The following is a 26,958-nucleotide window of genomic DNA, read 5'->3' on the forward strand; positions in this document are numbered from 1 at the left end:
AAACGAAGCCCCCAGTACAATGCCTACAGCTTCCACACAATGTCACCAGTACTGGCATTTTTTGCCTGCTTTATCCTTGGTTAGATGACATCAGGGCACTTCCTTTCTTGGGGCTCGCCCCAGGATGTTGTGAAATTGAAAACATGGACGATGATTTCAAGACTTGCTGGTATTGAATACAGATCGCCCCGTGATCAATTTGATAGATTATTAACGTCCACACATCCATCCTCCCCGACCAACTTCCTTCCTTTCATTTTTGTCTTAAGCAACCTTCCTTCTTATGCAACCATACCAAATGTACACTATTGGCACCTTTTTTTCTATCTAGAACCTTAAAGGGTTCTTCGGCTTTCACCAAAAGAAACCCCTTCGAAAAATTATTTTTGGTTGCAGGTTCTACCTGGAACCAAAAAGGGTTCTCCTATGGGGACAGCCGAAGAACCCTTTTGGAACCCTTTTTTCTAAGAGTGTAACATAGGCGAATCACAGATTTACATTCAATATGTTACGTCTTTGAGGCCAGGCTGTCCTACATTGAATAAATACCAGAGCAACTAGGCTCCATACTATACATCCATCCACTACATCCACTAGCCAGTCTCTTGAGGAGGTCTACTGAGATACTAATGGCCCACTGAGATTCTAATGGTCCTTTAGGAAGGGGCCAAATCTGTTTGTGCTGTTTTGCCCAAATGCAATGGTCATTATCATGCCAAACATATGATAGTTGATACGAGTTGGCTATAAAGCATAAAAAGTTCTGGAACCAGGCTGATTACGGTAAGGCACTTGTCTTTCACTACGCTTTATCTGACGCCATCAGAATTACAAACTGAAACCCATTTCCCCTCTCTAGTTCAAAATCTGCAGCCAGTAACCCATTTAGCAATGTTCTACTAAACTATGTAAGAAAAGGTGTTTTTCTATGGGGCTGTTATCTTTCTCTGTTGTCTTTCTCTCTCCATCTCCCCCCAGACTCCCTTCTGCATCTCTCTCTCTCTCTCTCTCTCTCTCTCTCTCTCTCTCTCTCTCTCTCTCCATGTGGACCAGGCTGGGTGAGGAAGGATTTACTTGCCTTCATGGCAAATAAATGCTCCACACACAGATTGTCTATGATCTTGGCGGTGGCCTGGGCCTTCCTCTCACTTTTCTCGTCTATGTTGACGAACGCAGCCCTCGACTTCGCCCTCAGAGAGTCCAGCGTCAGGCTGTACTTAATGGCTGAAACACAACAAACACCAGTCATGATTAGGGTTGAAAAACTCCAGCAACTTTCCCAAAATGCCTAGTTTTTCTATAAATCCTGGTTAGGGTTAGCTACAGCAACCTCAAAATAAAAGCTTTCTATTTTACTCCTTTTTACTGTTCGTATCGAGAGTCCGCTTTAATTCGCTGCATATTATTGAAGGAGATTTACACTGTGAACATGTAAACATACTGTATGAAAGGAAAGGGGTTGATCAGACTCTCACCTGTGCCCGAATTAGTGTCGTCCTTCTCAGACTTGACGCTGTAGCTGAAGCAGACCCTGGTCTTCACACACGCAGTTTCCCTCCCGCCCAACATGCAGCCTTTAGAGGGCTGCTGTAGGTTGATCTTGCTCGGGTCAAAGGTCATGTTGGCATAAAGCTCTGCAACATCCTTGGACCTGGATGACAAACACCAGATTTATGCGGCGTTCAAAAACAACTGGGAACTCGGGAAACATAATGACGTCAGTGATCTTCAGGTCGGAAAGTCAGAGCTCTAGAAAGAGGCCCGAGTTCCCGACTTGGAATTCCGAGTTGGATGACCGGTCAAATCGATTTATCCCAGTCGGTGCACATTTTTCTCCTAGTTCCCAGTGGTTTTAAACGCACTGAAGTTGGAGATTTCCCAGTTCCCAGTTGTTTTGAACACGGCATTAGCACATGGAACTGGCACATTCAAGATGCAAAAATGAATGACCTGTGAATTAAACTTCATTAATACACGTTTCCAAAAAAGGAAAACTGCTTCAATTCCTTTTAAGTAACCCCCAAATAGAACATATGAAGCACATTATTCATGTCTTCCATGAAAAGAGGTTTGCGACCGCGCTCTAAACCACATCGCGGGCCCATGGCAGCTCTACAAAGGAATCCATTATGACGGAGGTCACTGGTTTCCGTGGCGTAACTGAGTTCTACAGCTGCAGTATCAAACTGTTAGCGCCACAGTTAGCGTCCACTGCCATGGACGCTCTGGAATTAGGGAGTGACTCTCCAACAGTCTACAGCCCCGCTCTGTTAAGCAGAGGTCCAAGAGCCCAGGAGGAAGGGCTGCCAAATCATGTTTTAAAATCTTTGCCTGCTGGGATTTGGAGTTTTTCACACAGCCCTGGTCAACCCCGGTCAGCTAGGCTCGTTCCAGCAGAAACTGAGTGGGTGTGAGGGATCCCTGGATGGGGGCCCTGTGGTGTGTAGAGAGCTCAACTCTGTTATATGAGATGGGAGGAAAGGAGTGAAGAGGGTTCAGCTCCATGAACTCTATGAGGAGAGGAGGGCCAGGGGGTTTGAACATAGAGAGGAGGGGGTTGTTGGTTCAAATCCCGAGAGGGACACAGCTGTGTAAACCAGAGTGACAGTCTTTGATAGATGAGCTAAAGATATAATAATACAGTTGTGTGAGATATGAGCTTACTGCTATTACTAATAGTTCAAGTGGAGTGCTAGAGTGAGTGTGTGTGTGTGTTCCTGCTTACATGCGCGGCATGAATTTTATGTTTTGACTCTAAACGCAGAGGTACTGAACACTCACCAGAACAGAGAAGCGCCTCCCAGACCTCCGATGGTAACGTCTATGATTCCATCTCCGTTGAGGTCCATGACTCCATGGATTGACTGGCCAAAGAACTTAGTCTTCACCCCGTCTCCAGGACCTGGGATACGCTGAAACCACACCAGCACACACACATTCAGAGGTCGAACAGGAATACTTCTACGGTATCTACTGTAACTGCATATCTACTGCAGAGTGTCCATCCACAAACCCCTATCCCACACATTGATTACAGATGAGGACCAGTGGTGGCTGGTGGAGGGAGAAATCTGAGGATATGGTTCACATGTGTTCCATTCATTCCATTCCTGGCATTAGAATGTGCCCGGCCTTTGACTTCTGGTGACACCAGACTCCACAGACGGGGAACAGCCTGACCACCTGGCCTTTTCTTTCTTCACCTGGACGTATTTCTCCTTGATCGTCTTCTTGGCTCCGTGGTAGATGTAGACGGCTCCTCTGTGGTCATTCTCGAACGGTGCCCCGATGGCCACGTCCCGGTTTCCGTCCAGGTCCAGGTCGCTGACCTCGGCGATGGCGGTGCCGAAACGGGCGCCACACGGGTCATTCTTGCGAACGTTGGTGCAGCCATGGGAGTGGGCCGAGGTACAACATGTTTGGTTGTCCGGCTTCAGCGTGGCCTGGTGCTCAAACATGCCCTTCTGGTGGTGTAGGGTGATGGAGAGAGAGAGAAGAGAAGAGAAGAGAAGAGAAGAGAAGAGAAGAGAAGAGAGAGAGAGAGAGAGAGAGAGAGAGAGAGAGAGAGAAGGAAGGAAGGAAGGAAGCAAGCAAAGGGGGGGAGACAAATGTTTGAGCATCATCAGACCCTTGTTCTAATCCAATGCCATATTTTTTTCTAATGAGACTTTGTATTGTATCAGACAAACATCCCCGAGGTCTGATCTCCAACTAGATAGTTACATTCACTGATTAACCTTCACGGAAATGCATTTTTCATTGAACTTAATTTACGATGACAGGTCAAAGACACACACAGTGCACCACACACCTCATTGAGTTTGAAGACGTACACCTGTCCCTGTTCCTCCCTCTCTGGGCCCATGTACATAGGAGCTCCCACCAGCAGGATGTCTGTGTACGAGTCCTGGTCAACATCCACCGTCTGGAGAACGCTGCCAAAGTAGGAGCCAATCTACAAGGAGACAGACAGGATCCATAGAACGGGCGTGGAACTTCTAATCCTGGATTATATAGTCCATGGGTCAAACTACATTATAACCACTCAACCGTAAGTCCAAATACATGCTTTAATATAAACCTTTACTTAGCCTCTTCTCAATTCCATGCTCAAAATTAAGTAGAAATACTGCGTGATCTAATGCCTCGACATAAGTGAACTCTTGTGAATTCCAGAGTACATTATTTTCCGCTCACTTTGCAGTATCTCATTTCTATCTAATGCATACCAAAGATGTCCTAAAACTATTTCTTGTTGCATTGGTAAAAAAAAAAAGTATAGTCTCTTCCCACACCCGCTGTGTCTAACCACATTAACCCATGTGTTTGACAAAGCAACTACAGTAATTAACGTAAAGATGCTGCTTGAAACGCATCGTGATGACGGTGGTGGAAGATTGATGACGGATGGTTTGAGGATTGGTCACCTGCTCTCCTTTCAGCACTTGTGTGACTGTGATGTGTTGCCCATCCAGTTTGTACACGATGACTCTGCCTGTGTGGTTGTGCCGCGGTGCACCCGTGATATATAATACACCATTAGGGGTTGATGCCGACTGCACATCATAACCTGCATGGTGGGCACACACACACACACACACACACACACACACACACACACACACACACACACACACACACACACACACACACACACACACACACACACACACACACACACACACACACACACACACACACACACACACACACACACACACACACACACACACACACAGCATAAGGACACAGAGACTCTATTAGAGGGTTATTTGAGTACATTGATCTCCTGGCATTAGTTTAGTTTAGTCTCATTGTTAAGAGGAAGCAGTAAAACACCAGAGAACAGAGAGGAGTGTGTGTGTGTGCGCGCGTGTGCCTGCATGAGTGTGTGTGTGTGTGTGTGGTTTGTTTTTCTGAAGAACACTATACCACAGACAGTTGATATGTCAGACACACACAGTGTTTGTGTTCGCCCGGTCTGAGGCGAACAGCCACCCAGATTGTTCTCCGTGACACCTTTTTTAAATAACATTATTCTTTAATCCCACACAGCGTCTTCCCTACAGCCCGTAAAAGGTAGTAAGAGATGTAGGCTACTGTAAGCCCCGCGGGTCTGTTATTTCAGCTGGAGTATAAGCATAACTGCGTCCCAAATGGCACCCAATTCCCTACATAGTGCACTACTCTTAACTAGAGCCCTATGGGCCCTGGTCAAATAAGAAGTGCAGTATAGAGGGAATAGGGTACCAGTTGGGACGTAGACCATGTTTCTGTCTACTGTAGAGTAATGGGGCTGGTAGTCCACCATGCTACCCTGGGCTGTTTATACAGGAGCTGGAAGGCACTAAGGACTTAGCCCACTGTCCAGTTTCCAAAGTGTTAGTACAGGTTGTTATTGTACAGGTTGTCATTGTACCGTAATCTAAATAAGAAGCTGTTCTTCTTAACTGTCTTCAATTCAAATATATATATATCTTTTATTCCCTTGAGGGAATGCCATGAGTGGAGTGGCTCATATAAAACAGTAGGTCTAGACTTACACATAGATAACTACAGCAACAGAGGACAGGGCAGGAATTCAACGTCATAAAACAACCATGTATGGTTAAATAAAGGTTTAAAAAGGTAAATAAATACAGTGTCATCCATGTGGGTGGTTTGTCTGGTCGGGTCTGGACTTTACCCACGTACCCCACCAGGCTGTGTGTGTGTGTCGTTTGTACTTACCCACATACCCCGCCAGGCTCTCCTTCCTCTCGTCCAGGGGGTCATGGAAGTCTGCGTTTAGGGGAACCATGGTACCCTGGTCTGTGTGCATCACTACTGTCCCGTTCCACTCATACGCTCCCACTGCTCCCAGCATCACACCCTCCTATGAATGAATGAATGAATGAATGAATGAATTTATTTAACAACTATAAAATACATTTCCCTCAGCCATGTGAGTACAACAATATGTACAGTATCTGTCTTCTCAATCATTCTGTTTTTCCAAACCTACACACCTGTGACAGACATAATTTTGTATTAAGGACTATAATAACGTGTATTTACAAAGCCCTTTTTTACATCAGCAGATGTCACAAGGAGCTCATAGAGAAACCCTGCCTAAAACCCCAAATAGCAAGAAATGCTGATGTAGAAGCCCGGTGGCTAGGGGAAAACTCCCTAGAAAAGGCAGGAACCTAGGAAGAAACCTCGAGAGGAACCAGGCTCTGAGGGATGGCCAGTCCTCTTCTGGTTGTGCCAAGTAGAGATTAGAAGAGTACCTGGCCATTAAGGCCAGATGGTTCTTCAAGATGTTCAAACGTTCACTGACAAGCAGCAGGGTCAAATAATAATCACAGTGGTTGTAGAGGGTGCAACGGGTCAGCACCTCAGGAGTAAATGTCAGTGGGCTTTTCATAGCCGAGCATTCAGAGGTCGAGACAGCAGGTGCGGTAGAGAGGGAGGGAGATAGAGAGAGGGCCGAAAAAAAGCAGGTCCGGACAAGAGCACATTGTTCCTAATGTATATAGACTCCCCTTTTTTCTCTGTGTTATTGACTTGTTAATTGTTTACTCCATGTGTAACTCTGTGTTGTCTGTTCACACTACTATGCTTTATCTTGGCCAGGTCGCAGTTGCAAATGAGAACCTGTTCTCAACTAGCCTACCTGGTTAAATAAAGGTGAAATAAAATTCAATAAAAATTGCATCAATGCGCACATAAAAAAATTAAAGAGTCAGATGAGACAACAGCTCGTAGAGATACTAGAAAGCTAATCTGCTGTCTTTGTAATGTCGTCTTCTGTGACAGCATGGGCAGTGACATTAAGGGCCTCCATCCAACTCTTTGGGACAATTATGCTACAGCACAGGAAACAGGAAGAGACCCCTCCCAGGAAGTGGAAATGCTCATTTGAGTGAAGGCTGAACAGACCAGTGACCACAGTGAGAAAGACCACTGTCACAATGCAGGCAAGTCAACTAAGAACAGATTCATATTCGCAACGACGATATCAAGTCTGAATGCAATACAGTGTCAAGTAGCCATTTCCCCCACAGAACCCCGTTTCATGAATACAGGAAGACAGGACAGGGTAAAGTATTTCACAAGATGGAACTGGGTCGTTCCACGAAATAAGTGCCTTTTGGGTCCATTTGTTTTAATATGGTGAAACTATTCCTTAAAAAAAATGTTTTTCAAAAGAAACAGTGAACATCTAATAGTCAATTCAGTAAAAGCAGGTGAGCTGGTGTTTTGTGGTGGGAAACTGAGCGGGTTGAAAAGAACATGTCAACCCTGTTGCCCATAGATAAACAGGCTACGAATGTTTTAACGATTACGTTTTTTGTTGTTGTGAAGCTTGCATTCAATTGTCACCCTCTGTTGCCCACAAAACGCTTCCATGAACACTGTCACAATGGGATTTTTGGCTGATTTAAGAACAAATTGTCAAACATTTTACAGTCAACCTTGTTACTTTATTTGGCAGTTAACATGCACTTACTATAGTCATTTTTATGTTATTTTACCTTTTGAGATGGAAAACATGCTTTTTATTAAGTTGAACATGTGTTCTTTATGACAGAATGAAAAAATGAGGTGAAACCAAAAGTTTAGGTAGAGCCCTTTTGGTTCCAGGTAGAACCCTTTCCCCTAAAAAGGGTTCTCCTATGGGGAGAACCAAATAACCCGTTTGGAACCCTTTTTTTGTAGTGCATGTTCACTCCAACTCATCGACAGAGGGGAAATGCCTGATGACTGCACATAAGGTTTGGGAGAAGAAAAAAAAAGTTTTGTTTGTTCAAAGTGAACATCCTCTCACGGAAAAGGCATCTCTTGTTAGTTCTCCTCTCCCCCACTGCACAGATTTCTCTGGGCTGAGAGAGGAGAGGAAAGAGAGGACAGAGGGTCCCTCTTTAGATGGACCATGGTGAACCAGCACAGGGATAGACAAGACGGTGAATGAAAGATCTCACTGGCCACACACACCGTTCGAATCAATATCGTTTCCCACGTCATTTCCATGAAATTCATTTAAATGGAATAACGTTGGACTAACGTGGAATAGACGTTGAAGTGATGTCTGTGCCAAGTGAATAACGCAACTCCCACCGTCGTTCTGTACTGTATCTGACTGGGGCCGATCAGCGGGCACTCACAGATTCACAAACGGGATATCCTAGAAACCGATCCCCTTGGCAATATAATATATAATAATAATAATATATGCCATTTAGCAGACGCTTTTATCCAAAGCGACTTACAGTCATGTGTGCATACAATATGCTGCACCCTTTAGCCCAGTGGGCTAGGACAGTGGGAGTACACTATTAAAAGAGAATATTTTGAAACATAAAACATTTGATAAATTTATGCAATTAGTTGCCCTTGGGTGTTGGGAAAGCCTAGTTGCATATTTTCCAACTGTTTCTTTTAACAGTATAGGATAGTTGGAAAGCAGGGGTAGAAGGAGTTAGTTGGAAAGGGGAAAGGGGAAATGAAAGCAGGGGTGTATTTATTACAAAAAACGTTTCAGAACCAAACAGAAGCAAGCAGAGCAAAACAAGAGTCTCTATTGGACAAATGTATGTAGGTCCCTCCTCCCTTCACTTTGACTCCGTTTAAGAAACGTTTTGCAACAGAATCGGCGCAATGAATACGTCCCGGGAGTAGAAGGAAACAACAGTAGGCAATGTGGACTCACCTTAGAGGTGTGGGCACTAAATCCTGCCTGGGACATCTCCATCTCAAACGACGAGGTGTAGTTACCTGACGTTGCTGTGGAAAACACATTCACATTGATCCATTACTATACGATCACATTACGATACGATCACTCTGACTGATCCATTTTCATTGGAACTGTCTGCGGACTGTTTTTAATGTCGTTATTGTTTCTAAATTGTACGACTGTGTGGCTGTTTGGATGATAACTCACTTCCCCCTTGGGGATGTATAAAACACAATCTCATCTCTCTTTATTTCACTACGTAGAGAAGAACTCGAGCACAGCTCCGGAGAAGAACCCGCCCTTGGCCACCGTTGTCGCTGAGATCAAAGTAGCACAAAGCATGTCGTCGCGATTTAACTAGAAGAAAGCAGCTCAGCCTACCTTCCAAGGCAAAGATCCTGCTTCCCAGAGCGTCTACGATGGTGAGCAAGGCAAACTCGTCGGACACATTGAAGAAGTGATCTCCCACAGGATCGCTGGAGATGTTCTTGATCTCCTCAATGAACTTTTTCACTTCAGTGATGCTTCTGTTGTTCCTGTTGTAATCACCAAGCACCTGAAGGGAAACAAATAGTGTCGTTTTTTAAAATTGGATTTATTTAACTAACCGTTATTTATACAGGCAAGTCAACTAAGAACAGATTCGTATTCGCAACGGCGATATCAAGTCTGAAAAACAGTCCTCTATATACAGAATGTGGTCCATGTAGGGAACAGGATTTGAACCCATAACTCTTGGCCTGCCCGGGCTGGAAGATTCCCAGTTGCAGACTCCTAGTTGGAGGATTCCCATACTGTTTATTCTCTCCTGATTCATAGAAGCCTCTTACCAGGATTTCTGGAAAATCTGAGAATTCTTGGAAAGTTCCCGGGATTTTGCAACCCTCATACCAAACCATCTAAACTACGTGAGAGACGGTGTGTTTATTTGAGGTCTGTTAGGGCTGTGACTGTGATCTTGTCCTGACTAAAAGGTATGTTACAGCTTTTACTGTGGTGAGGCTATTTGAGGTATTAATATTGAGGTATCATGGTTTTGATGGTCTTATACTCACTGCAATACCGAACCTCTCAATGTCGTCTTTCTCGCAGTCTGCGGTGACATTTTTGAGGTTATGAGAGTCATGTGACTCTCCGTCCGTCACAATTATCATGACCTTCTTGACCCCGGGCCGCGCCCCTCGCTCCACGGTGAAGGCCTCTTTCCTGAAAATCATAAATCATTTTTAACTCACTTCACACATTGTACAAGAAATAGACACACTTAACTGAAGTGGAACAGTAAATTCAACTGAACGCAATTAAATTAAGTACATTTTTTGTAAATTGAGCAGGACCAGACTCTTGTACTGCACCTTGCCGTGTCGATACCCAGGAAGGTCATGGTCCTGACACCCTGTTGCTGTTCAAGATTCATCACTTTTCCCAGCAGGGATAGAGTGTTATTAAACTGGCTGAGGTTCACATTGTGAATGACTTGCTCTCCATACGACACAATGCCCACCTGGAACAAAAAGGCGGTATTCAGACAGACCGACACTCACTCGAACGTACAAATTGGCCCTCATCTCACTCGCCCTCTTTCCTTTAACCTCCCTTACCCTCATCTCACTCTCTGCCCTTCTCTCCAGTTCCCTCTTTTCTAACTGTCCCATCCCGTGGCACATTCCAACACTCCCAACACTCCCAACACTCCCAACACTTCCAACACTTCCAACACTTCCAACACTCCGAGACAGTCTGGTAAAGAAGACTAAGTGGTTTGGTCTGGTGAGTCTAGTGTGATGTCATTCTCTTTATATAGCACGCATGGGTACTTATCCAGCTATGGAATATGGGATCTATAAAGGGAGAACTTTGTAGGACAATATTTTCCAGTGCAGCACAGAGGAAAACTGTAATTTCACCATTAAGCTAAACCACTGTGAACCAGCTCCTCTCCAGAGGCAGGGGTATTCTAAAAAGAACTCCCCATTCACATAAAACCCATTTTAATTTTTAATTTTTAAGTAACCTTTATTTAACACATAATGCCCTTGGACTTTTAAACTAATAACAGTATGAGTGATGATTTAACAGTGGTTCTGAGACTGTAATGAATAGATGATCATCGTATATGCATGTATCTCAAAGGCAAGGCAATGAAGTATTATTATTATATTGTGCTGTTACATAATTAAAAGACAGCGAATTGCAATTGATTGCTGCTGGCATCTTTCTATTCCGTGTCCCTCCTCTTTTCTCTATCCATCGCTCCCTTCTGTCCCTCTCTCAGTCGTGTCCCAGAGTTGATACTGTGTTTTTAACGGGTCCTTCTACGGGGTTCTTCGAAAGGTACCGTCATCTAAAGTGTTACCCATTTTTTCCCCTCTAGTATACAGAAAGGAGAAATCACCTGGGACAGTTTCGGTCCAATTTCGATATTTTTCAGAAACTTGACCAGGAACTCAATGATGCTGTTCCATGGCCATATACTATTGGAGCCGTCAAGCACCATGACAATGTCAAGCTCCTTGGCACACTCTGGAATACAAGAGGGATTCAAATAATGTGGCCGTTATGATCTGTGTAACACAACCAATATATCACATACTACACGCAATGTAGAATTTAGTTGGGGAAACAGACATGTGTTTTGTACGTCAATGTTTAAACTGTTAAAACCGCAGTTGCCAACAGTTTATATACAATAAATGCATTAAACAGTTGGTTTGTGCAGTGGAGAGAGGTGAAGAGAGGGAGAACACTACAATACCCAGAAGCTCTCCCATCTACAGTAGTCCCTCTTGAGTCTTGTAAAAAAAAGAGGCCTCGTTCTAATATCCACACTACCATAGTATACTACTGAGAATAAAGCAGAGGACATGCATTCTATTGGACATGCATTCTAAGTGGTACAGTATGCCAGAATGGATATCGGAACACAGCCACAGACTACACGATAATGTGCTTAGAATGCATGTCTAATACAGTGTCTGAGAGTGAGACTACACAGAGGTGGAAAGCAGTATCTCATCTATACTGAGGTTTAATAGTCCACACCAGGGTTTCCCCAACTGGTGGCCTTGCGGGGTGATTTTACTTGGCCCCCCAAAGTTTTCTGACCAAATTTTTGTTCTTCTTGTTGGACATAAAATACCATAAAAACACCAGCAAATCAGCTCCAAGTGATTGTACTTCTGGAAATCTGTTCCAAAGTACCCCCCCCCCCTGCATTATAGCGAGACATACTGTAATGTGATCGTATACAAGGTTTGAAATGATTATGTTTTAGTCAAATATTATATCTGTTTGGGCTTCTTGCTGTCAATGTGCAGTGTTAAGACAGCGATGACAAGTCTCTCTCAAAATCTGTCCTAACTTGGGCATGCATGGCAGTAAGAGACTGGAGAGTAGTTTACACTCAGTGGAATGCTCTTATGTACACAAGCGAAGTTTCTCTCTGGGCCACGTGGCTCGAGGGGTTTGGTTGGTTAGGGGGTGAAGAGAGGAATGGGTCGGGGGGGGGGGGTGTAGAGAGAGAAAGCTCTGCACTGGTCTGTCTGGGGTAGGATGTAAAAGGAACACCAAAGTGAGGGATCATGCAGCACTGGTCTGACTGTAGTTCTCGGTGTGTGTGTGTGTGTGTTTTGTTGTCCTGTACCTTGCACGGCCGGGGCGATGGAGTTGAGTACCTGGAAGGTTGAGCTGACGTTGGTACATACCCCAGAGATGTACGTCTGCTGACCACACATGTAGCCGTACTGGGGACCACAAGCCTGGACGAAAATAGTACACACACACACACGCGCGGGTCACGGCGGAATCTGAAATAAGGTCATTAGGACATTCCCCCTGAAACGTCTTGAAGAAGCAGTGCTAACGTTACCTCATCATGAGACCATGAACGCTACACACACATGCTCACTGGGTTAACCTGGACTCGGAGTAACTGACTCTCCGAAGTACAGTTTCTGATCGGCTAGGACTCTCTAGTCAACAGTCCTTATATGAGCAGTGAGGTACAAGCCCAGTGAAGTGGCAGAGGGGGAAAGTTCTGGTCAGATCCGGGCTTTGTAATGTATATCTTATGTCATCATTATAAATACTCAGACCCATTCTTCTAGACAGAGACACACACAGAGAGAGAGAGAGAGAGAGAGAGAGAGAGAGAGAGAGAGAGAGAGAGAGAGAGAGAGAGAGAGAGAGAGAGAGAGAGAGAGAGAGAGAGAGAGAGAGAGAGAGAGAGAGAGAGAGAGAGAGAGAGAGGAGGAGGAGGTTGGTGGCACCTTAATTGGGGAGGACGGGCTTGTGGTAATGGCTGGAGTAAGTGGAATGGCGGCGAATACATCAAACCCATTCCATTCGATCGTTTCCAGCCATTATTATGAGCCGTCCTCCCCTCAGCAGCCTCCACTGGCGTGGGTGTGTGATATATATGTCAGCTCTACATATAGTAACAACCGTACTGCCTCTTGCAGTCCAGGGCTGACATCTAGATTTCCACATGGCCTCTTACCAGAAAGCCTCCTTGAGGGTTGGTAACCAGCGTCGTTCCCATGGTCATGTTATCCTTGACTTCGTGTAAGTTAGGAATTGTTGTGTTTTCTGGGAAAATATGAAATAAATAAATAAAGTCAGTGAAAGAAAGAATGAGTCCTTGAAGAGAAAGAACAGCTGGTCAAATTCCTCTGTCCATTTTCCCATAGGCAGAAAGTCAGACGAGCCTTCCAGAACCATGGAACTCTCCGGACCTCACTTTTAACGATGTGCACTACTGAAATGTAGCTATTTTATTTACCTCAGATAATTATGCATAGGCTATGGGCTATTTCTACCGTCTTTACCGTTAAGCAGACACGCACCTTTTGTTTTCCAACATAAATACTGCAGCGTAGTTAGCAGCGTGTGCTGAATTTGTCCTGTGTGGTTGTAAGATAATGGCTCTAGCTACACCGGGGTTGTGGGTTCAATTCCGACTGGGGGTCACAAATACTCAAATGTATGTGAATACACTGTTGTAAGTCTCTTTGGCTAAAAAGGGTCTGCTAAATGGCATTCCATGTATAATTCAAACGTGCTCTCTGTCTAGAAGCATTTTTCAAAGACGTCTTATGGGGAATCATGCAGGCTAATCTCATAATGTCCCCTCTCTGTACTCATAATTCACGCCACATCCAGTGACCGCAGAACAACGCACGGCCCTGTCAAGCTGTAGCATAATACAGTCAATGTCAGGCTCACACTGTATATGACCAGATTGTAATGGTGGACAAATATTCTTATAATTTTACCGGATAACATTACAAAAGATAAACTGTATATAAAAAAAAAATACATAAACAATAGGTATAAACATCAAAATACTTGACAATTCAACAGATAATGTCAACAAAATGTGTTGCAGAATTTGAATACATCCCCAAAATGAATTGATTTTTGTTCCACTAAATTGATTTAGTAATCCTAATTCATCTCAACCCTGCCTTTTGGGAGTGAGTCAGTATCAGGGTTGGGGGTGAATTCCATTTCAATTCAGTCAATTCGGGTTCACTTCCTTAAATCGACTTCATTGAAATGGAATTGACCCCCAACCCTGTTCAGTATCGAGCCATCAGAAGCCCCGAGGGATGGTGAACGACGCGCATGCAGCAGAGGCGGCATGCGGGTTTATCTGGTTAGCATGATATAATTATGAGTGAATGAGATGAGACATTCAAATCCTGTTTATGTGGTGTCTTCCTGTGCTGCTGCTTTGGCTCAAGTCCTGTCCAGCACACAAGGCAGGGAGTCCCAGACCAGCACACTGGACGATGCGAGGCTGTGTGTTTGGTTGCTAAAACCTCAACCCAGACGCAGCTAATAGAGGGAGTATCAATAGCAATCCCATGCAACCCACATATGCAAACACATACACACACTGTAAACGAGGGCTCACCAGGCAGCTCCAGTTTGATACATTTAGGGTTTGGTCCTCGATCCACAGGGCATTTGTAGACATCTCCAGTCCGTTTGGCTGGCTGGCCGGCCAATGGAGAACCGATAAGTACCCTTTAAAGACAGAAACAAGGGAAGAGGTTAGTATTCCATACCCACCCAGCATAAACATAAAAGCAACAACTAGAGTTCCTCTCAACAACCTAGCGTTGGGTTTTGTGTTTTCCCACAAAAAAGGCCATTTAAATGTATTACAAAAATGATCTAAAATGCTTGTTGTGCAGTGGAAAGTACACAATTTAGCACTTTACCCCTACTATGTTTACTCGTCATAACATTGTTTATGTATTTCTGAGCGAATAACTCATGCTTTTACATCGGAGTACAGCTTGTTAGCTGGGCTCTGTTGTTGTGAGTGTAATCTGTGTGGTCCAGTGCTGGTTCTCTCTTACCCGAAATCTTGTGGGTATGATATAACGCTAAGCTGAGCTAGTTATCTGCTAGCACGTAAACAGTTTGCCTAATTAACATTCCACTCTCCTAATGACCGCTGATTAACTAAAGAGGGTGCCACCAGCGGGAACACAATCAGTCATCATCTCAAAGCTCACAGTGACAGTGACACACTGCACAGAGAACAGACATCTGTGCCTGATCCACACTGGGCCTGGCTCACTTTCAGCGACAGCACTCACTCTAAATGAGAGCCTTCAATCGGGGCCGTGCCATCTGTGATTGATAACTCACCTCACATCTACAGTAACCCAGGTTAAGTGACACAGGCATCGAGACACAATCTCTCTCTCCCTTTGTCTCCAATCGAGGTTTCTGTGAACTACCAACCCAAATAAAGGCTCTGTTCCAATATCCACACATACATACTACTAGCATACTTTTCTTAGAATGAAGCTATGATATAGCCATGCATTCTAAGGTATGCTAGTATGTATAATGGAAGGATCATATCTTCATCAATCGTATACATAGGTATCTGGTTAATATAATTTAACTGGAACTATCAGGTCTTTCTTTACATTATCACTGTGTGAAATTGACAGTGTGAAAATGCCTTAAAGTGGTACGCCAATATGGATATCGGAACATATAGCCCTGGTCACTCGTTACACAATGGTATCTGTGTATAAGTGAGAGTAATTGGGCCTATAGGAGCCTTATCTACACGAGAAAGCTGTGGGATCGTTCATCGTCACAGTTGCTCCTGCTGATTGGGAAGGACTAAATCACCGTAACTGATCCCATATGAGCTTAACAAGCCCATTCCAGCTGAATGTATGGGGATAGTGAGCTAGTTAGTTAGGGGCCAGGGTCACACTGTAAGGGACTCCAGTAGAGAACTATACAGACCGGCTGTCTCTCTGTCTGAGGTGGACTGTTCATTTCTCTAAATGAGGCAGATGTAGTTTACTAGCATGTAACAAAAAATGGGGATAGTGAGCTAGTTATTTAGGGGCCGGGATCACAATGTTTGAGCCTCTAGTGGCGTAGTGTAGGGACCGGCTGTCTCTCTGTCTGTGGGGGACTGTACCTTTCTCTAAAGGGAGGCAGACTGAGTTAACTAGCATGTAAAAATGTGCTCCTTCATAAAATTAAGAGAGGGCCCACAGACACGTGGTTTCACAGTGCCTTTACTGGCAGACTGGGTGCATACTCTGGTGGGTTGTTTCCACTTAACAGAGGGGGGGGGGGGGGCTCTGTCTTTATGAGACAGACGGTGTTAAGCTGCAGGCCTAACTGATACACTTGGAGGGATGGAGGGAGGGAGAGAGGGACTCTTTATTTGAGCCAGTGTCTTGACCACAGGACTACACTCTTAGAAAAAACAGGTGCTAAGTAGAACCATACAGGGTTCTTCAGTTTGTCCCCATTGGGGAACCCTTTTTTGGTGCTGGGTAGAACCCTTTGCAGAGGGTTCGACATAGAACCATCTATGTAGGGATCTTCAAAGAACAGCCTGTATATGGTTTTACCTAGAACCCTCTATGAAGGGTTTTGCCGAGAACCAGTTTAACATCTAAAGTTTCTTCCAAGAACCGTCTATGAAGGGTCCTACCAAGAACCCTTTTAACCTTGGAGGGTTCTTCCTAGAAACCTCTATGAATGGTTCCACCAGCCTTATTAGTCTAATTATTATTTTTATTATGACATTATTCTTTTCAATTATGTTCTGATTGAATCTTCAGTTTTTGTTGGAAAGGAATATATTGAACAAAAATATAAACGCAATATGCAACAATTTCAAATATTTTACCGAGTTACAGTTCATGTAAGGAAATCAGTCAATTGAAATGAATTAATTAGGCCCTAATCTATGGATTTCACATGCCTGTGCAGGGGCGTAGCTTTGGGTGGGCATAGGCCCACCCACTGGGGAGCAAGGCCCAGTCAATCAGAATTAGGTTTTAATACATACAGGAATACTCTTCAGTTTAATCAGCTATCCGGTGAAGAAGCCAGATGCGGAGGTCCTGAGCTGGCATGGTTACACATGGTCGTACTGCCAAGTTCTCTAAAACGACATTGGAGGCGGCTTATGATAGAGAAATTAACTTTCAATTCTCTGGCAACAGCTCTGGTGGACATTCCTGCAGTCAGCATGCCAATTACACGTACCCGCAAAACTTGTGTGACAAAACTGCACATTTTAGAGTGGCCTTTTATTGTCTGCAGCACAAGGTGCACCTGTGTAGTGATCATGCTGTTTAATCAGCTTCTTGATATGCCACACCTGTCAGGTCGATGGATTATCTTGCCAATTGAGAAATGCTCATTAACAGGGATGTAAACAAATTTGTACAAAAACATTTGAGAGAAATAAGCTTTTTGTGTGTATGGAACATTTCTGGGAAATTGTATTTCAGCTCATGAAATCATGCGACCAACACTTTACATGTTGCGTTTATATTTTTGTTTAGTATAGCTAGCTAAATCAGCCATTAACCACGCCATCAGAAGCTAGATAGAAGGCCTCCGGCATTCCACTGTATTAGGGCAGAACTTTGGAGTGGCAGTGGAATCAACCAATCACTTTGTGTCAAGTATGGGTAGATGCAGCCCAATATGGCGACAGGAGTATGAGCGGGTTTGTCCGAAGGAGTGGATGTATGGAAAGCAAATCAGCTAAATGAGCAGATTTGTTGCGGCTCAAGAACGTTTTGAGTGGCTAATTGGGCTGCAGGACGAGTCGATAACCCGGTGACCAGTGCACCGGTCTGCCTGCCGAATTGAAGTGCTTTCTGCTGAGTATCACGGTAGTAGTAGTTGTACATTTCGATTGGGAAATGCTTAGACTAATGGTTGTGTTTTTGTAGGTTACCATAGGTTGTGTAAGCAATGTGGTTATGGTTGTTGGTAGCATTATCCGTGTTGGTGCCTATGTCTCCCCTTATTAATAGTGAGCGTGCAACTTTCAAACAACCACCCCCACTCTTCCCTACCAGCGAACCAAGGAAATTATGACGAGCGCGACAAGGGTTTAGGATGTTTTTCAACGAAAGTAAAGAACAGTAAGGTTACGAGTAATGTTGCGCTTCGCAGGTTAATAGGCGATAAGATATTCATGTTTCGCGAAAGGAGCGTACATACGGTATTTGGCCTGGCGAAGTGGTTTTATATGCTGATTGAATGGAAGCTGTTTAAGCTGTATGATTTATTCTGCTGGTCTCGAGGAGAAATGACGAGTACAAATTGTCCGAGACCGAGTCAATGTCGAGTAAAAATGTATCCGACACTCGAGACCAAAGTATTATATGGTTCTATGCAGAACCCTTCTTGACTTCCAAAGAATATTCAAAAGAACCCTTCCTTCCAAAAACTGTTCTTGTGTAAAGGGTTCTAGATAAAACCATGTGCCTTACATAACTTTTTTTTTTGTGATTTTGGTAAAGATGTTTGAAAATAGTAGAAACAGTCAACGTTACAGGGAGGGACCCATGAGTCATGTAATGCAGTCAGTATTTTAAGATGTCTCAATGTTGAAGTTGTCTTGTTAACAGGAAACCAAACTACTGTCAATTCCATTTAAATTCCAGTCATTTCAGAAAGTAAACAATTCCAATTTGAAATGCTACTAATTGAAAATCATTGAAGAGAATTGGAATTTGAATACCATTAAAAGTCCAAAAATGGATGTAGCAACTGATAGCCCCTTAAATACTTTGAGCATTTCATTGAGCCTGCCTGGAGTGCCAGATGGGCAGAGTTAGCTTTTTACACCTTTGGGACTATTCCATTGGTTCCATCCATGGAACCAAACTAAATCAAGGGCAGCTTAAGTATTTCAAAGAAAACTATCACTATGTGGAGGATAACATGAGTTGACTCACCATTTCCCTTCACTGTTCTCAAACTGCTGGACTGAGTATCCAAACATGTCCTCCAGCGAACCATGGAAATTCAGCCCATTCTTGTCATCCACGTTAAAGGAGAACACACACGGTAGCAACGCTGCAAGAAAATGTAACTTGTTACTACAGAGCAATCAAACATGTCTCATTGGAGAAAAGAGCTATAAGCTTTTAACAAGTATAATGTTATTATACTTTTGTGTAAAACAAAATATTGCAGTATCAATGAAATTCATATTTACAGAGAAGTTATTGGCAAGCAGAAAAAGAAGATATGCATGAATATTTATACAATATGTTTCAGGAAACAAACAAGAAGCAATAAAAAGCCAGTTGCACAAATACAAACTGTTTACTTTCCCCACTTCTTTTTATAAAACTTTTGTTTTATAAAAGATGTTCCATGGGTTTATCAAAACATTTTCTAAACTTTTTTTTCTGTTATATTGTTGCTATGGCGATACAAATGTAATGTTTGTCATGCAAATAAAGCATTGTGCATTGAATTGTTCAGAATACAAAAGGTGCTAGGGATGGGAGTCAAATATGGATATCATAACCCTATCTACTGTACAGAGAGTGCCCTTCCAGTGTCAAAAGAAGCCAGAGCAATGTCATCATAAGAGAATTATGTCTGTCAGAGACCCCCTCCACCTCCATTGACATTGACTTTCTAGGACCCTCCTTACTCAACCCTGGATGTCGAAGCCAGTTCCACTGCATTTCCCCCCCATTGGGACCGATTTAGAACAAGGACACCATGTGGGTGCAATTAACAGGTAGAACAGAAAACCAGCAGGATCTGGACCTCGTAGGGCACGAGTTGAATACCCCTTGCTCTAGCACAATGACTTCTTCTCCAGACCCCATCCTCAGTATGCTACTGAGCTCCTGAACTAAAATACATAGTCGCTAAATATCTAAATGCAGTCCTCGACGATACATCTCATTGCCTTTTCATTTTTTTGTGAATTTCAGTGTCACGTCTGTTCCTCTCCTTGTTCGGCGGTCGACGTCACCGGCCTTCTAGCCATCACCGATCCATTTTTCTTGTTCCATTTGTTTTGTCTTGTCTTCACTCACCTGGTTTCAATTCCCTAATTACATGTTGTATATTTTCCCTCTGTTTCCCCCCCATGTCCTTGTCGGGAATTGTTTATTGTAAGTATGTGTGCTTTCTGTGACTGGTGCGAGACGGATCTTGTGCCCATGTGCTTTGTTATTTTTGTATACCGGTAGTGATGTACATTAAACGGCTCCGGCTATTTACCAAGTTCTGCTCTCCTGCGTTTGACTTCCCTGCCACCAGTTACGCACCCTTGACACAGAGTATTGTATTAAATTCCCGGATTCGTGAGGGAGACTTTAGGATTAGCAGCTCACTGCAACGTGGGCCAAGAAACAGGTTAGTAGGGGTGACGAAACACGAAGACCAAACACAGTAACTCACAGAGGACACTTGTCCTCTAATGAGTATGATTGAACATCCCACAGCCAAACATCCCAATAACATACTGTAGTAGCCTACAGTATATGGAGATCAGCTGTGGGAGTTCATAGTCACTTTATACTACACTTGGGGTTAGACACAGACCCATGCAGGAAGCCTTCCCAGCACACCCGGGAACATTCCCTGGACATGAATTGAAATTCCCATTACGTTCTAGTTAGGCTTTTATCATTCAAATAATGTTTTTCATAAAAAAATGTTTTTTCTTCTTCCAGAAAGCGTTTCAAATGAAATATTCTTGGGAAAGTTCTCATAGCGTTCACTAATGTTGTGCACAACGTCTGTAACAACCACCACGGAACATTTCCCTATGGTTCTTATTGGGTTTCCAGGTAATGTAATAACACAATCCTAGTAATGGTTTTAGAACATACTGCCACAAAAGAAAATGTGGGAGCAATAGAAATGGTTCTGAGAAAACATTACAGCAATGTTCTCCTAATGTTCCCACAACCTTGAAATATTCTGGGAATCTTTAAGGAACAGACCAAATGTGTTCTGGGAACGTTCTTGCAACATCAGGCGAATGTTTTATACAAACATTATATAATCACCATCACAACTGGACAGTTTTTACGTTATTAGAACTTTTTGGGGCAACCTAATGAATGTTCTGGGAACATTCACAGAACCCATTTTGGTTTGCTGGGTTAGTCCATGATGTATTTGTAACAGACAAACAGAAGCAAACAGAGGGATCAGTGTACTGTACAGCACTCTACTCTAGTGTGTGTCGCAGAGCAGACATGGTTAATATGAATGGTTCATGTGCAACCAGTTAGCCACAGGCCTTCCTTACAAAGCTCACGGTATGTACTGTAAGTGTTCCCATTCCCAGGCCACTCTCCAGTTCCAGTGCTTCATCTACTTTGGTGGCGCACATTCTGTCCAACAGGCCTTTTATAGAGGCCTCTTAATTAAACATATTAAGTGGTCTGTCCACTGCAGCAACTCAGACACCATGGCCCTTCCTCCAAAACGAGCCATTCTCGTTGCACCAGCTCTTCTCTTTCCTGAGTGTGAATGCTCCCAACTCCCTGAGACCAAACGATACGTGGTTGCTCATCAGTCTCCCTTTTTCTTTGCATCACCACCACCACCACCTCTGTCCTGAGTTTGAGGGGTTATCTTAGGAAGCAACATTGTTTGAGAACGAGCTGTACTCTGTCCTGAGTCTATCCTGTCTTTGCATCACCTCTGTGAATACAGCACATCCCCATGACACGACTGGACACGTTTGGTCTTATAATCAGGCTCCGTTTTCTTGGCATCACCTCTGTCCCAGTCTCACAAAACCAGACTTCCTCCCTTACTGTAGCTCGGAAGCAAGTCGGTTCCGTATGCAATTAGCCTGGGGACGAGGAGAACAGTTTGAATGGCCCTGCCTGTAGTCATCATGGATGTGGATGTTCATCAGTCTCTGTTTTGCTAGAGAGCTGTTCTTTGCACCACCCCTGTCTGACCTGAATGCCCCTGTGAACATCCGCTCGGACATTATGGCTGGTCATCATCGGTCTCTGTTGTCTTTGGGAGCAGACGTTTTATTTGGGGGGTATGAGATGATTTGGGAGCTGGATACACATGATGAGCTTCCTCTGCAATTTCCGATGTGGCTTGTAAACAACAGACTTTGGTGGCATCCCAAATGACACCCTATTCCCTACATGGTGCCCTACTTTTGAACAGGGCCCATAGGACTCTAGTCAAAAGTATTTCACTACATAGGGAATATGGTGCCATTTGGGATGCCACCAAAGTCTGTTGTTTACAAGCTACATCGGAGACTGCAGAGGAAGCTCATCGTGTGTATCTAGCTCCCAAATCGTCGGCCAAAGACGGCCAAAAGGCACAGATATACCCTGAAGTGGCTCCCAGAATAACCAATCTCATATCCATCGTCTCTGGACACTGAGCACAGGATGGAGGAGTAAGTCATTTACACATCCCATAATCAAATAAGACACGGTGTTGCAGGTTACACGGTGATAGGGCCTAACAGCCTAGTGCCACCCCCAAGCTCACAAACAGATCTTAACCAAATGAAAGACGTGTGGTGGGTAACATGGTGATCACATTTGAGGACATTTGTGGACAACAATGCTCTTGATTGAGTAAAAGCTTTAAAAGGTAGAAGACACGCAGGCTGGGACGTAACTTCTCAAGAGGCCCCTGAAGTCCGGGCCTCGGTCATTTAAAAAAAAAAAAAAAAATTGTAATTTTTATTTTATTTAAATTTTTTGCATTTTCCAATTAAGAACATTCAAAACAAAAGTGAAAAGATATTAGACAACGATAGGACAAAGTGAAAGTAACAGACGAACGTAACAAAAATAAATTGTAATTATAGTCATATAAACAAACATACAATAATAAAAAATATTTAAAATAAAAAAATAAAAAATAAAAAAATAACGAGACATTGGATCACCTGCCGTAGGCTACATATTATACATTACGTGTGAAACATTATGTGAGGATTATATATAGATTCAATCAATGAGATGTGAGGGGAGATTCTCCATGTAGTCAATAAAAGGTTGCCAAATTCTGTAAAATGTCTTTAACTTATTCCTCAAGCAGTAAGTGATTTTCTCCAAAGGGATACAACTATTAACTTCCGAAAGCCACATTGCAACTGGGCCTCGGTCATTTTAAAATAAGCAAATGTTGTATGTTGTACACAATAAAGAAAGTCAATTACTGGTCAACGTCTAAATAATTCTCCCAGGTTGGATCAAAGCTCAGAACGCTTATACTCTTGATCTGACCGAGTTCTAATCGCGCCTGCCTCTTTGCGAATAATTGGAATCATGAACAGTGGTTTGTTCGTTATGTTCGCCTGCGTCCCCCAGATTTGCCTTTTTACAAGCACATTCAAATGGCTAACTCCGCCCTCTCGCGACACAGGCCGAGGGCCTGAGACGTGAAACGAACTACCCCAGCTCGGAGTCGGCTCAAGTAGACAACTAGAGACGCTGTTGACAGTGTGTTTGCGAGATGCCAGACAAAAGGCCATTTTTAAAACCATCCCATGATCTTGACTTGTCTACCAGCATAGGTTAGTACAGTGGTTCCCAAACGTGGGGTCGGGGCCCCATGTGTCGTCCCGTAAGAAAACCTATACTAATCTTATCAAACAAGTTAGCAATGAAAAAAAAACATGTTTCAATATGAACAGCTTTCCCCTATAAGCCTACATTAAAATGCATTCAAAATGCAAAAAAATACATTTATAAACATTGTTCGTCTTACCTCGATCGCCCACTGGAGTTTATAGTTTGCCCATTACCCACCTTTTTTTTTACCACTACATCACTGATATTAATACAGAATTGTAAGTAATACTCTAAAATTTCACGTGAATGTGATAATACAATCATCTGTGTGCGGAGCTTGATTAGTAATGCCTAGGAATACAAATGTGAGCGCTGTGATTTGAGAAAAGAGCTGATGATTTTACGCAATTCATCATTACAACTGACTGAACCGCTACAGCTAATAGGCAATGTATTTGTGGATCGACTGAGGTGAATTTTTGCTCGTTTTTGATGTTCTCCAAATATCATTTGTACGTTTTTTAATTTATTGTTTAGTAATAAAGTAAAGGAGCTTCAACTTTGTTTAATTATGAGAGGGAAATAACACCAAAGAGCGCCTTCCAATTGAAATAAAGTTATTAAACTTGTGCAAAGCTGTACACATTGATTTAACTATGTGAATGTTATATTTACAGATATCATGGCACCGCCAACAACTTCTGCGGAGTTGAAATTCTGAAACAAGTGTGGTCCAAACTTGTTAAACAAATGTCAATCAGCACCGCTAACGGCATTGATGTTAAAACTTTACTTAGTTTAAAATTGACTTAGTTGTTTTCTTACTTTAGGGACAGTGAACATCAATAAACATTTAAAAAAACAACTGCTTCATTGGCAAATACCATTTTTTTCAGCAAACATAATATCTATGTTTCTTAGACCTATGTTTCTTATTTCATGGGGATGTTTATATCTTAATTTGAAAACGTACACAGGTTGACATGGTAAAATATGTTGTTCTGTCAACCCTGCTATCTAAGTGTCAACCCTGTTACCAGCTAAATGTGTACTGAAATGAATGCACAATTATTACATTTACAATTCATGTTAGTCTCAATGTGTAGAAAATAATGAGAACATCATTCATGCCAACATTTGTATGAAATTCCCAAGATTTTTACACAGTTTTGACATATAAATTGCAAACTACATTAGGCATCATTGTAAAATGTGGGTTAACATTATCTTTGTTATTTAATACATTTTTTATTTAACCTTTAATTAACAAGTCAAGTCAGTTAAGAACAAATTCTTATTTACAATGACGGCCAGTGGGTTAACTGCCTTGTTCAGGGGCAGAACAACAGATTTGTACCTTTTTACCTCAGCTCGGGGATTTGATCTAGCAACCTTTCGGTTACTAGTCCAACTCTCTAACCACTATGCTCGCTGACGTACACATATGTGAGTTTATTTGTACAAGGGATAAGGGATTTAGCTCAAACATGCTTTTAAATAATAGTTAGGCAGTTACATACAGTGCCTTAGGAAAGTATGGATTAAAGAACAAAACAAACTCAGCAATCTACACACAACAACCCATAATGACAAAGTGAAAGTTTTTAGAAGTTTTTGCAAATGTATTAAATAAAATAAACAGAAATACCTTATTTACGTAAGTATTCAGACCCTTTGCTATGAGACTCGAAATTGAGCTCAGGTTTTCATTGATCATCCTTGAGATGTTTCTACAACTTGAATGGTGTCCACTTGTGGTAAATTCAATTGATTAGACATGATTTGGAAAGGCACACACCTGTCTATATAAGGTCCCACAGTTGACAGCGCATGTCAGAGCAAAAACCAAGCCATGAGGGCGAAGGAATTGTCCGTAAAGCTCAGAGACAGGATTGTGTTGAGGCACAGATCTGGGAAAGGGTACCAAAACATTTCTGCAGCATTGAAGATAATCAAGAACACAGTGGCCTCCATCATTCATAAATGGAAGAAGTTGACCAAAGAACCTGATGTTCTTTGACAGCTCTGACAGAGCTCTAGAGTTGCTCTTGGACATGGGAGAACCTTCCAGAAGGACAACCATCTCTGCAGCAATCAGGCCTTTATGGTAGAGTGGCCAGCCACTCCTCCGTGGAAGGCACATGACAGCCTGCTTGGAATTTGCCAAAAGGCACCTAAAAACTCAGACCATGAGACCAAGATTCTCTGGTCTGAGGAAACCAAGATTGAGCTTTTTGGCCTGAATGCCATGCATCACGTCTGGAGGAAACTTGGGAACATCCCTATGGTGAAGCATGGTGGTGGCAGCACCATGCTGTGGGGATGTTTTTCAGAGGCAGGGACTGGGAGACTAGTTGGGATTGAGGCAAAGATGAACGAGCAAAGTACAGAAAGATCATTAATGAAAACTCTCAGGACCTCAGACTGGGGCGAAGGTTCACCTTCCAACAGGACAACAACCCTAAGCACACAGCCAAGACAATGCAAGAGTGGCTTCGGGACAACTAAATGTCATTGAGTGGCCCAGCCAGAGCCAGGACTTGAAACCCGATCGAACATCTCTGGAGAGACCTGAAAATAGCTATGCAGCAACCCTCCCCATTCACACTGACAGAGCTTGAGAGGATCTGCAGAGAAGAATTTGAGAAACTCCCCAAATACAGGTGTGCCAAGCTTGTAGTGTCATACCCAAGAAGACTAGATGCTGTAATCGCTGCCAAATGTGCTTCAACAAAGTACTGAGTAAAGGGTCTGAATACTTATGTTAATGTGATTTCAGTTTTTTATTTGTAATACATTTGTAAATATTTCTGTATAATGTTTTTGCTTTGTCATTATGGGGTTTTGTGTGTACTGTAGATTGATGTAGAAATACATTTTAAATTAATTTTTGAGTATGGCTGTAACGTACCAACATGTGGAAAAAGTCAAGAGGGTGGTGGGCCATGTTATAACTGATCCTATATCAGCATCAGACATTTGACCCTCCCAGGTAGCTCTCTCTGGTCACCAAATCAGTTCAGGCTAGCGATGAGGTGTGCCTTGATAATTGGATAAAACTTATTCTAAATCAGTCATCTGGCAGAGGTGCTGCTGGTCCACTCCAACATATGGAGCAGTCAAACTTTTCAATGTCTGGCATTTCACCCTCCGAAGCAGATAATGGTCACTAACTCAGTTCAGGCTAAGAAAGACTGATGTGATTAAAAACTGATACTAAATCAGTTGGCTCGTGTTTGACCCATCCGACCAGTGGAAAAGGATTCAGATACGTCAGCAGCACACTGCTCTGCTCTCTAATGAGATGGATTCCGTCTCAGCCGGACTCTGTTCCATTTGTTGGCATGGAGTGGCTTCAACCTCTGCTGCGGTCACTTCCGTACGTTGTCA

General features: G+C 43.0%; 1 protein-coding gene across 4 annotated transcripts in view; it reads right to left on the reverse strand.

The window, feature by feature from the left end:
* The window catches only part of itga1 (integrin, alpha 1), a 68,272-nt gene that overhangs the window by 11,536 nt on the left and 29,778 nt on the right, over positions 1–26,958 (reverse strand). For 3 of the 4 annotated variants that reach the window (XM_046369552.1, XM_046369556.1, XM_046369555.1), the window contains 16 exons: positions 18,982–19,102; positions 14,640–14,752; positions 13,221–13,309; positions 12,366–12,480; positions 11,118–11,245; positions 10,078–10,226; positions 9,778–9,928; positions 9,104–9,278; positions 8,696–8,769; positions 5,731–5,875; positions 4,428–4,570; positions 3,812–3,955; positions 3,204–3,464; positions 2,782–2,912; positions 1,476–1,651; positions 1,079–1,224 (listed from right to left, as the gene is read on the reverse strand). In XM_046369552.1, the coding sequence (XP_046225508.1) occupies positions 1,079–1,224; positions 1,476–1,651; positions 2,782–2,912; positions 3,204–3,464; positions 3,812–3,955; positions 4,428–4,570; positions 5,731–5,875; positions 8,696–8,769; positions 9,104–9,278; positions 9,778–9,928; positions 10,078–10,226; positions 11,118–11,245; positions 12,366–12,480; positions 13,221–13,309; positions 14,640–14,752; positions 18,982–19,102 (2,261 nt within the window). The remainder of the gene's footprint in view (positions 1–1,078; positions 1,225–1,475; positions 1,652–2,781; positions 2,913–3,203; positions 3,465–3,811; positions 3,956–4,427; positions 4,571–5,730; positions 5,876–8,695; positions 8,770–9,103; positions 9,279–9,777; positions 9,929–10,077; positions 10,227–11,117; positions 11,246–12,365; positions 12,481–13,220; positions 13,310–14,639; positions 14,753–18,981; positions 19,103–26,958) is intronic. The other variant, XM_046369554.1, reaches the window with a different exon arrangement.

This window comes from Oncorhynchus gorbuscha, linkage group LG11 (genome assembly GCF_021184085.1).
Source record: "Oncorhynchus gorbuscha isolate QuinsamMale2020 ecotype Even-year linkage group LG11, OgorEven_v1.0, whole genome shotgun sequence".
NCBI lineage: Eukaryota > Metazoa > Chordata > Actinopteri > Salmoniformes > Salmonidae > Oncorhynchus > Oncorhynchus gorbuscha.